Raw genomic sequence first — 10,638 nt, 5'->3', positions numbered from 1 at the left:
TCACTGTCAGGAAGAGTTCAGTGACTATGAAGCTAACGACCCGTGGGTCCAGCAGTTCATCGTCAACCTGGAACAGCAGATGACAGAGTTCAAGGTGAGCAGGGGGACGTGGCAACCAGACTATTCCTCCTGCCAAGGGGAACATCAGAGCCCCTTGCAGGGCTCTTGGAGATCCATCACCCCCTTTCTCAGGCAATTTTCAAAGCCTCCTTGCGGGCCCTACGTTGCTTTTGCCAGTGCTTTCTGCTCACTGAGCATGGAAGTGATGGGTCTTTATTTGAAAGCAAGTGATGGGTCTTTATTTGAAAGCAAGTGATGGGTCTTTATTAGGAAGCTCTCATAGGCTTGTTTTTTATGGCCCTGTGCTCAGTTTTCCCCGAGTAGAATGACACTGGTCTCTCCTTCCAGGCTGGGCTGTCCCCGGTGATTTACGATACCCTCACTGGTCTGATGACCAGTCTCATAGCCATCGAGCTGGAGAAAGTGCTGCTCAAATCCACCTTCAGCAGGGTAAGCAAAACACCGTCCTCTACCCTCTTAGAGTCCCTGGCCAGACTGCAAAGGTGCCCTCCAAGGGATGGAGCAGGGCAAAATGAGCCTCAAAGAAGCTCCTCCACCGCCAGTGCCCGGCTCGGGGAGACCTTACATGAACACACACAGGGAGAAAGTGCATTTTTTTTGTGGTGGGGCTGGGAAGATAAGGGTCTGCAGAAAGGCCTGCAGTGACAGGACGAGGGGCAATGGCTTCAAGCTGGAGGGGAACAGATTTAGATTGGAGATGAGGAGAGGGTTCTTCACTGTGAGGGTGGTGGAGCACTGGAACAGGTTGCCCAGGGAGGTGGTTGAGGCCCCATCCCTGGAGATATTCAAGGAGAGGCTCGACGAGGCCCTGGGCAACCTGGTCTAGTTGGGGGTGTCCCTGCTGACTGCGGGGAGGTGGGACTAGATGGCCTTTGGAGGTCCCTTCCGGCCTGGACAACTCTATGATTCTATGATTTTAAGGTGGGTCTAAGTGTAAGGCAGATGAACCTGCAATAAGTGGTCTAACTGGAACCCTCCTGCTCAGAGACCTTCCCCTGTAACTTCTGTTAACGTTGTGTTTGGTGCAACCTGCTTGGAGGGTTGACAGCAGCTTCCCTTGGTCCCCACAGCTCGGCGGGCTGCAGTTCGACAAGGAGCTGAGGTCTCTCATAGCCTATCTCACCACCGTCACCACCTGGACCATCCGGGACAAGTTTGCCCGTCTTTCCCAGATGGCCACCATCCTCAACCTGGAAAGGGTGAGCTACACTCTGTCTGCTTTTACTGGGTGGAGGGGGAGGTGAGGATTGAGTCCTGCAAAGGGCAACAAAGATGATTCAAGGATTGGAGCATCTCCCTTATGAGGAGAGACTGAGAGAGCTGGGACTCTTTAGCCTGGAGAAGAGAAGGCTGAGGGGAGACCTTATCAATGCTGACAAGGATCTCAAGGGAGGGTTGAAGGAGGAGGGAGCCGGACTCTTTTCAGTGGTTCCCAGTGAGAGGACGAGGGGCAACGGGCACAAGCTGGAACAGAAGAGGTTCCACTCAAATATGAGGAGAAACTTCTTCACAGTGAGGGTGGCAGAGCCCTGGCAGAGGCTGCCCAGGGAGGGTGTGGAGTCCCCTTCTCTGGAGATTTTCAAGACCCACCTGGATGCTCCTGAGTACTATGCTCTGACAAGCTCTGGGCAATCCTGCTTCAGCAGGGGAGTTGGACTAGATGATCTCTATGGTCCCTTCCAACTCTGAAATTCAGTGAAATTCAGTGAAATTGCAGGAAGCCCAGCTGGAGTCCAGGTGGTTTTACTGGGCTCATCCAGATGTTCTCACATCTGCAGGGTGGGGGGGGGAGCTGGAAAAGTTGCCCTGTGCCTGATGGGTGTTTGCCTGTGGGGAATAGCGTGACCCTAGCCGGAGTTGGAGGGCAGTGGGTGCCGGGTTGTCTCCTGCAGCTCTCCCTCTTTTCTCCAGGTGACAGAGATCCTGGATTATTGGGGCCCAAACTCTGGCCCCCTCACCTGGCGCCTCACTCCGGCCGAGGTGCGGCAGGTGCTGGCTCTCCGCATCGACTTCCGCAGCGAGGATATCAAGCGGCTGCGCCTGTAGCTGCTCGCTCTTGGGGTAACAGCAGGAAGGCTGTGGCCCCAGAGCCTGCGTGGGGCTGGCTGTTACGTGGTGTAGGGATGGGGTGATCTGCCCTTCTGCTCCCATTCCTCAGAGCAAAGGGCTTTCCTGGGAAGAGGAACTGCCATCCTTTTGTGGGAGCAGAACTAAGGCAGCAGAGGATCTCTCACGTTGGCGGCGTGACACAATTCCTGAAAACACGTCCTAATTTGAGGGACAAGCTTGTGCTGGCTCCCTCTTCCCTCCCTTCTGCTGCCCTGTGGGAGGCACAGGAGCTCCGGGACACTCTGGGGCTGTGTGCTAGGTTTAAAGTGTGGGGCTGCACAGAGCTCTGCCCCTGCTGCTGGCTGCAGTCCTCTGCCTTTTGTGCCACCAGTTTAAGGTTCACCACTGGCGTCCTGCAGCACTGGAGCCCTGGCTCTCTCCTGGTGGTGGTGGGGATTGTTGCATAGAAGGGAAAAGGAGTGATTTCCTTGTGGGAAGGGCGCTTGGAAAATCCCTAGGAAGCGGGGCTGCATCCCTGCTGCTCTGTAAATAAACCTTGGAGAGATGAAGGACGAGCAATTTGCCATTTCCTTTCTTCTACCCTGTGCCATGGCATCAAGAGGATCCCCCTGCCCACCCCCCAGCTGGCACTGCCACATTTCAACCCCCCCCACCAAGGTGCCAGCCTGTTGCCTGGCTGCAGTGGTCCCTGGCTGTCCTCTGTCACCTGTTTAAAGTGTGGGGCTGCACAGAGCTCTGCCCCTGCTGCTGGCTGCAGTCCTCTGCCTTTTGTGCCACCAGTTTAAGGTTCACCACTGGCGTCCTGCAGCACTGGAGCCCTGGCTCTCTCCTGGTGGTGGTGGGGATTGTTGCATAGAAGGGAAAAGGAGTGATTTCCTTGTGGGAAGGGCGCTTGGAAAATCCCTAGGAGGCGGGGCTGCGTCCCTGCTGCTCTGTAAATAAACCTTGGAGAGATGAAGGACGAGCAATTTGCCATTTCCTTTCTTCTACCCTGTGCCATGGCATCAAGAGGATCCCCCTGCCCACCCCCCAGCTGGCACTGCCACATTTCAACCCCCCCACCGAGGTGCCAGCCTGCTGCCTGGCTGCAGCAGTCCCCGGCTGTCCCCTGTCACCCAGGTTCTTCCATCCCACCCCTGGAAGAGCTTTGCCCCCTGTCCCACGGGGAGGGAGGAGCCCTGATAGGGACAGAGGGGCATAACCACATACTGGGAATAAGTGTTTTTTATTCAAAGAGGCTGCAGGGACTAGTAACTCGCTGCAGAAATAGTCTCAGCACAGGAGATGGCCTTGATTCCACATCCAGGGTGGACCCTGGTGCAGGAGCATTGCACACCAAACCCTTCTCTGCTAGAGGCAGCGTCACAAATAATAGTCTTTCCCTTCAGAGAATTATAAAAACTGGAGTGAAACCTCAAAATCCACTTAGAGGCCTGAGCAGACTGTCCTCCCAGCAAAGCCACCCTCCAGGGATGATTTTGCCTGCCCGGTTCATCGCAGGTTCTCTAGCCTCCGTGGCTTTTGGGGCAAGTAGCAGCATTAAAAGTCTACGTCAAGACCTAAGGCACCTGCTGGAGCTGGTTGAAGGAGCTGCCTCTTCCCTGCTGTGGAAGGCAGCTGGATGCTCCCTCCCTTGCTCCGTGGATCTGCGGGGAAGGGGTCAGGGCTGAAGACCCTCACACAGCCACCTCCTCCTTGGGGTCACATCCCATGACCTCCACAGAGAAACCTCCTGTGTCCACTTCGATGCTGTGGATGCTGAAATTGCCCAGTCCCTACAAAAAAAAAAAAAAGAAAAGAAAAAAGGAGTTATGGGGCCAGCAAGGGAGAAGTTCTCACCTGTGAGGCTCTGGGAAGGGCAAAGGGGACAAAAAAAACCACCTCATCCCACTCCTGGTCGGGGGGAGATGCTCCTGGAGTTTGCCCTAGATAAAGGGAAATGCCTCGGAGCCCACACCTCACCTCGGTTTTTGCTAGAATTTGGTGCAAAGCCTCTTTCTGCCGTGGGGCTTTGGTTAAGACGTAAAGGAAGCCGCCGCCGCCGGCCCCTGCCAGGCACTGCCCGTGGACGTGGGGACGGAGCGCCTCCATCATGCGCCCCACGGCCAGCGGCTCGCACCCCGGGGCCATGCATTTCTTCTGCTGCCAGTACCGGTCCAGACACTTGCCCACGAGCTGCAGGTCACCTGCAAGGGGGAGAATATCCCAAACTATTTACCTCTAATCCTCACCGCAGGGGCAGAAACCTGTCTCTGCCCCTCGGCCCGAGCTGAATTCCACCCCCTCATCTACCCAGCTCCGCCTGCCGAGGAAGCAAACCCAGCTCTGGCACGTTGCCGTTTATTTTTAATCTTCCACAGGGGGAGAATTTGCTCGCTTTAATGCTCAGGCTTCCCCTCCACAGCATCCCAGCAGCCAAAGGCCAAATGAATCCACCCCACGGGCCAGGCATGGCCCCCAGCCCCATCACGGGCCGCTCACGGAAAATCAACCAGACTCAGCATGTCTAATCCCCCTTCCTCATCTTCACTCAAGCCTGAATTTTGAGGCATCGCCTACAACGCACCAGCGGGCCCGGGGGAAGTCTTGAAGCTTCTGCAGCTGCAAGAACCTGCACTCCCCCGAGCTTTTCCCCCCCAACCAGGGCTACAGAGACACCCCCCTGGGGAAGTCTGTCTTTCTTCAGTGGTTAGAAGCCTGGCGCAGGGCTTTTCCCCCCCAACCAGGGCTACAGAGACCCCCCCCGGGGAAGTCTGTCTTTCTTCAGTGGTTGGAAGCCTGGTGCAGGGAATCATAGAGTCATTCAGGTTGGAAGGGACCCTTGGCATCATCGAGTCCAACCATCTCCCCTACTCTACAAAGTCCTCCCCTACACCATATCCCTCAGTACCCCATCTAAATGTCCCTTAAACACATCCAGGGATGGTGACTCCACCACCTCCCTGGGCAGCCTGTTCCAATGCCCAACCACTCTTTCTGTGAAAAATTCCTTCCTAATGTCCAGTCTAAACCTCCCCTGTTGGAGCTTGAAGCCATTCCCTCTCGTTCTGTCATTAATTACCTGTGAGAAGAGACCAGCACCAACCTCTCTACAGTGTCCTTTCAAGTAGCTGTAGAGAGTGATGAGGTCTCCCCTCAGCCTCCTCTTCCTCAAACTAAACAGTCCCAGCTCCTTCAACTGCTTTTCATATGATTTGTTTTGAGGTGCCCAAAACTGGACACAACACTCGAGGTGTGGCCTCCCCAGTGCCGAGTACAGGGGCATAATCACCTCCCTACTTCTGCTGGTCACACTATTTCTAATCCAAGCCAGGATGCCGTTGGCTTTCTTGGCCACCTGGGCACACTGCTGGCTCATATTCAGCCCCTTGTCAATGAGAACCCCAAAGTCTCTTTCCTCCAGGCAGCTCCAGCCACACTTCCCCCAGCCCGTAGTGCTGCTGAAGGGGGCTCACACCTTGCCTCAAGGCCTGGGCACACTCCTCGGCGTTGCTCACCAGCGCGTGGGCGTTCTGCACGGCGGAGGGCAGCCTGGCGTACCAGTTCCTCACCACGTCCTGCAAGAGGCCAAGAACGTCCCCTCATATTCAGCCGTTTGTCAACTAGAACCCCAAAGTCTTTTTCCTCCAGGCAGCTCCAGCGCTGCTGAAGGGGGCTCACACCTTGCCTCAAGGCCTGGGCACACTCCTCGGCGTTGCTCACCAGCGCGTGGGCGTTCTGCACGGCGGAGGGCAGCCTGGCGTACCAGTTCCTCACCACGTCCTGCAAGAGGCCAAGAACGTCCCCTTGTCACCACCCTCCCAGCTCCAGGAGCCTCCCGTTGGGGTGGCAGAGCTCTGCAGGGCGAAGGCTACACGGGGGGAGTGGAGGCCACAGCTGTGCCACCAAGGGGTTACCTGGAGCAGGTTACGTGCCAGGCGAGTCTTCCCCGTGTACACCAGCAGCAAGTGGTCGTTGAGGGTCTGGGTAAAACCATCGGGCACCGGGATCTCCTCCACCTCCACCCTGAGCGGCAGCTGCGCCTTCGACCTCCCGATTTTGATACCGGGCACGAGCCCCCCGACCTGGTCCTGCCAACCACCCCCTGCAGGGGAGAGGGTCCTCAGCCACCGCCGGACCCCCCAGCTCCGCGGGAGGGCTGGTTACCCCCCCGGGTCACTACCTGTCGTCAGCCTCTGCTCCAGGTGCAGCACGGCGTGGATGAGCGACTGGGTGCTGGCAGCCTTCCCGGCCGCCCGGTAGAGCGCCGCCATCACCGCTCCCGCCAGGATGCTGCTGGTGCCTGCAGGGAGCACAGAGGTGGCGGTGGGGAAAGGGGGCAGCAAGGGGGGTGTCCCAGGCTGGTGCTGGCAGCAGGAGGGACTCCCCAGCCCTTTCCCCGCAGACTCACCGAGGCCGGAGCCGTGGGGCAGCTTGGACCAGGTGTGCACCTCAAACCCGCCCCCGAAATTCTCCAGCAGCTGAACCCGCAGGGGTTTGTGCGAGGGGAACTGCACCACCTGGGTGCAGATGAAGGCAGCTTTGAGCAAGGCTCCTGGAAACGAGAGGAGGGATGGGGGGGAAAAAAAGCCAAGATGATGCCCAGCTGCCCTACCTGCCACCGTGCCGTGGGGAGGGTGACACCTCACCTGGGGCGTGGGGCTGGCAGTAATCCCGCAAGTGCTCCAGCTCCTGGCACAGCAGCTCCACCGCCGCCTCCCCCTGCGGCGTCCCCCCCAGGCTGAGCAGGCGCAGCTCGGGCTGCCCGATGCGCCGGACCCGGGCACCGATGGGCCGGCACCCGTCCACCAGCACCGCCAGGTCCACCACGGCCCCGCCGTGCTCGTAGGTGATGGGGGGAGTGTCGCTCCAGCCACCTGCAAAGCTCACCATCCATCAGCCCCCCCAACTCCTTTTTTCCCCTCCCTCCCCTGGCACCACAGACACCCACGGCCTGTTTGGGCGCTCACCAGAGAGGTCCAGGCGGGCTGGACACGCCACCTGCACCCAGTGGCCCAGGGGTGGTAGCTCCGTTTGTGCCACGGTGACAAACTGGCAGGAGGACATCACCGCCTGCCGCACGACGATCTGCTCGGCCCCCTCGTAATGCCGAGCTGCTCTCACCAGCAGAGCCGGCCTGGGAGGAGAGGGGTGCTGAGCCCACCACCACGGAGAAAGTTCTTCACTGTGAGGGTGGTGGAGCACTGGGACAGGTTGCCCAGGGAGGTGGTTGAGGCCCCTTCCCTGGAGATATTCAAGGAGAGGCTCCACGAGGCCCTGGGCAACCTGGTCTAGTTGGGGGTGTCCCTGCTGACTGCGGGGGGGTGGGACTAGATGACCTTTGGAGGTTCCTTCTGGCATGGACAATTCTATGACTCTATGGCTCCCTCAGCTTGCTGATAGGGCCAGTGGCCACCCACCAGCCCCAGCCTCACCTGCTCATCCATTTCTGCCGCTCAGCAGCCAGCTCCCGGACACCACCGGCAACGTCCCCGCTCTCCAGGAGCCCAAAAGCCACAGCCCACTCCCTGTTGGCAGCCGGCCCGCTCCGCAAGCCCCCTTCCCCTCCTGCCATGCAGCCCAGGACCTCAGCGATGCAGGCCAGCGCCCGGGCAGCAACGCCAGCGTCGCCAGCCGTGGAGGCAACTAGAAAATAAAAGGAAGCTGCAAAGCCACAGCCAGGCTCCGGGTCACCCCAAACTAGCCCTCTTCTTCTCGAGTATTGTGTCCAGTTCTGGGCACCTCAATACAAGAGAGATCTGGAGGTGCTGGAGCGGGTGCAGAGGAGGGCAATGAAACTAGTGAGGGCCTGGAAGACAAATCATATGAAGAGCAGCTGAAGGAGCTGGGGCTGTTTAGTATGAGGAAGAGGAGGCTGAGGGGAGACCTCATCACTCTCTACAACTACTTGAAAGGACACTGTAGAGAGGTTGGTGCTGGTCTCTTCTCACAGGTAATTAATGACAGAATGAGAGGGAACGGCTTCAAGCTCCAACAGGGGAGGTTTAGATTGAAGATTAGGAAGGAATTTTTCACCGAAAGAGTGGTCGGGCATTGGAACAGGCTGCCCAGGGAGGGGGTGGAGTCACCATCCCTGGCTGTGTTTAAGGGACATTTAGATGGGGTACTGAGGGACATGGTGTAGGGGAGGACTTTGTAGAGTAGGGTAGATGGTTGGACTCGATGATCCCAAGGGTCTCTTCCAACCTGAATGATTCTATGATTCTATGATAAGCAGGCTCCAGGGGAGAGGGACTTGTCAGATGCCCCGGGGGTGCACCCTCCTGAGTTCTTGTAATGGTGGGGGGGATCATTGGAGGGGGTGAGGAGCACCAAACAGCCCCGAAAGCCAACTTGTGTGAACCCGGCTCACCCTCGTCCAGCGTGCCCAGCACAGCCTCGTGGTAGCCCTCGTGGACGGCGCTGCGGGCCAGCGGCAGGAGGCTGCTGTCCTGGCGCCCCAGCAGCACCCGCCGCACCTTGCGCTGGCCCTGCAGGAAGAAGAGTGCCCGGCGGGCATCCAGCTCGGCCGCCTTGTCCAGGCAGGGCAGCAGCTCCTGCCAGGACATGCGCCAGGCCGCCCGCCAGCGGGCCAGCTGCTCGCCGGCCACCGCTGGCCCCGGGGCCAGCAGCCACAGCACGTCCTGCAGCCCCAGCGCCTGGCGGGCGTGCAGCACCGGGAAGAGCCGAGCGTTAAGCAGGCAGCAGCTCCTCCGGGGCAGCTCGGCGTCCCAAAGGTCCCCTTCCCTGATGGAGGAAGAGCCCATCAGCACCACCCTGGGGCTCAGGAACAGCTTCCAAGAAGGAAGCCAGGACGTGGGATGGGTGACACCGTGCCACCTCCCACCGCAGCCATCCCCAGGGGAGCCAGGTTTCCTGTCCCATCCTGGCACGTAGGACCCACCGTATGCCCGTCCGACGGAAAAACTCAGCCCAGGGCACGTTCAGGTAGGTGGCCTCTTCAGCAGGGCTCTGCTGGGGCACGGAGGAGCTGGTTACACCCCAGCTTGGTGGGAAGCCTCACGCCACCTCGCCAACCCACCCCGTACCTGCCAGTCGTCGAGGCGGCCAGTGAGGGTGAAGACACGGCAGGACAGGTCACGCAGACGGACGTGGTGGCCCTGCAGGACGAGGTCGCGCAGGGGACAGCCCTGCAGGGCTGGGGAGGAGCCTGCAGACAGGCCCGAGAGGAGGCAGCCAGGACCGATCTCCAGGGGACCCTGGGGAAGAGGCAGCAGGGCCCCAAGTGGCACGGCTGGCCCCAGAGCAGCCCCCAAACCAGAATCATAGAATCATCTAGGTTGGAAGAGACCCTTGGGATCATCAAGTCCAACCATCTACCCTACTCTACAAAGTCCTCCCCTACACCATGTCCCTCAGTACCCCATCTAAACGGCCCTTAAACACATCCAGGGATGGTGACTCCACCCCCTCCCTGGGCAGCCTGTTCCAATGCCCGACCACTCTTTCAGTGAAAAATTCCTTCCTAATGTTCAATCTAAACCTCCCCTGTTGGAGCTTGAAGCCGTTCCCTCTCGTTCTGTCACTAGTTACCTGTGAGAAGAGACCAGCACCAACCTCTCTACAGTGTCCTTTCAAGTAGCTGTAGAGAGTGATGAGGTCTCCCCTCAGCCTCCTCTTCCTCATACTAAACAGTCCCAACTCCCTCAGCCGCTCCTCATACGATTTGTTTTCCAGCCCCCTCACCAGCCTCGTTGCCCAGATCCCAACCTCAGAAGGGGACAACCTCAGAAGGAGACAAGCCAGGACACACTTTCCTTTGTCATGGGACTGCAGGGACACAGACTGCAGAAATCCAGGCCAGGCGACAGCCTCCAGGGCTCAAAGCCATAACAGAGCCCCCAAGGAGAAGGTCTGCCCGCCCCAGGGAGGGACAGCCCAGTGGTGACAGCCCCTTCCCCTTGCCTGGGGAGGGTGACAGCCACCAGGGTCCCCAGCACCAGCTGAAAGGCAGCCCAGAAGAGGAAGGGCACCCCAAATGTGGGTCCCCTGTCCCAGCCAAGGTCACCTCACCCTGTTCCCCATCCAGTGCACTGAGAACTCAGAGTTCAACTCCACGTACCTGGAGGTGACAGTGCTGGATGACGCTGCCGGCCGCCAGCCGCACGGCTCCTTCCAGCAGGCAGTTGGTGACCGAAGAGCCGTCCTCCAGGAGACAAGGCTGCTGCAGAGGGCACAGAGGGCACCGTGGGACCAGGGTCCAGCCACACAGCCCGGAGTAACCATCCAAAAAAGGCGTGTGAGCAAGGCTGGGGACGGAAGGACGTACGTCCACGTGAGAATGGGCTGTTTTGCAGAAGCGGAGGTGGCTGGCGGAGCCGGGCAGCAGCGTCAGGCTGCGGATGTGGTCGCTCGCAGAGGTGGTCATGTAGTCGTAGGACGCCCCGGGGATGCAGGCTGCGGGGGAGCAGGAGAGCTGTCAGCACATCAGGTGTGCCTGACACCAAGGGCAGCCAGGCTGAACATCCCCCAGCTGAAGCCGTGGGG

General features: G+C 59.2%; 2 protein-coding genes across 3 annotated transcripts in view; one reads left to right on the top strand and one right to left on the bottom strand.

Annotated features, from left to right (window-relative positions):
• COG4 (component of oligomeric golgi complex 4) overlaps nucleotides 1-2,699 on the top strand; it is a 32,897-nt gene extending 30,198 nt beyond the window's left edge. The window contains exons 16-19 of one of the 2 annotated variants that reach the window (XM_014960768.1): nucleotides 11-94; nucleotides 409-510; nucleotides 1,152-1,280; nucleotides 1,993-2,699. In XM_014960768.1, coding sequence (XP_014816254.1) covers nucleotides 11-94; nucleotides 409-510; nucleotides 1,152-1,280; nucleotides 1,993-2,127 — 450 coding nt within the window. In that variant the 3' untranslated portion in view covers nucleotides 2,128-2,699. The remainder of the gene's footprint in view (nucleotides 1-10; nucleotides 95-408; nucleotides 511-1,151; nucleotides 1,281-1,992) is intronic. The other variant, XM_014960769.1, reaches the window with a different exon arrangement.
• Nucleotides 2,700-3,357: 658 nt separating this feature from the next.
• The window catches only part of FUK (fucokinase), a 20,591-nt gene continuing 13,310 nt past the window's right edge, over nucleotides 3,358-10,638 (bottom strand). Inside the window, exons 12-23 of the mRNA XM_014960772.1 lie at nucleotides 9,180-9,350; nucleotides 9,035-9,105; nucleotides 8,504-8,877; nucleotides 7,566-7,776; nucleotides 7,101-7,267; nucleotides 6,780-7,007; nucleotides 6,542-6,685; nucleotides 6,314-6,433; nucleotides 6,048-6,235; nucleotides 5,814-5,913; nucleotides 4,114-4,337; nucleotides 3,358-3,926 (exon numbers count right to left, since the gene is read on the bottom strand). Coding sequence (XP_014816258.1) covers nucleotides 3,828-3,926; nucleotides 4,114-4,337; nucleotides 5,814-5,913; nucleotides 6,048-6,235; nucleotides 6,314-6,433; nucleotides 6,542-6,685; nucleotides 6,780-7,007; nucleotides 7,101-7,267; nucleotides 7,566-7,776; nucleotides 8,504-8,877; nucleotides 9,035-9,105; nucleotides 9,180-9,350 — 2,097 coding nt within the window. The 3' untranslated portion in view covers nucleotides 3,358-3,827. The remainder of the gene's footprint in view (nucleotides 3,927-4,113; nucleotides 4,338-5,813; nucleotides 5,914-6,047; nucleotides 6,236-6,313; nucleotides 6,434-6,541; nucleotides 6,686-6,779; nucleotides 7,008-7,100; nucleotides 7,268-7,565; nucleotides 7,777-8,503; nucleotides 8,878-9,034; nucleotides 9,106-9,179; nucleotides 9,351-10,638) is intronic.

This window comes from Calidris pugnax, unplaced genomic scaffold, assembly GCF_001431845.1.
Source record: "Calidris pugnax isolate Ruff unplaced genomic scaffold, ASM143184v1 scaffold347, whole genome shotgun sequence".
Lineage (NCBI taxonomy): Eukaryota > Metazoa > Chordata > Aves > Charadriiformes > Scolopacidae > Calidris > Calidris pugnax.
This window is presented reverse-complemented; position numbering and strand designations above follow the sequence as displayed.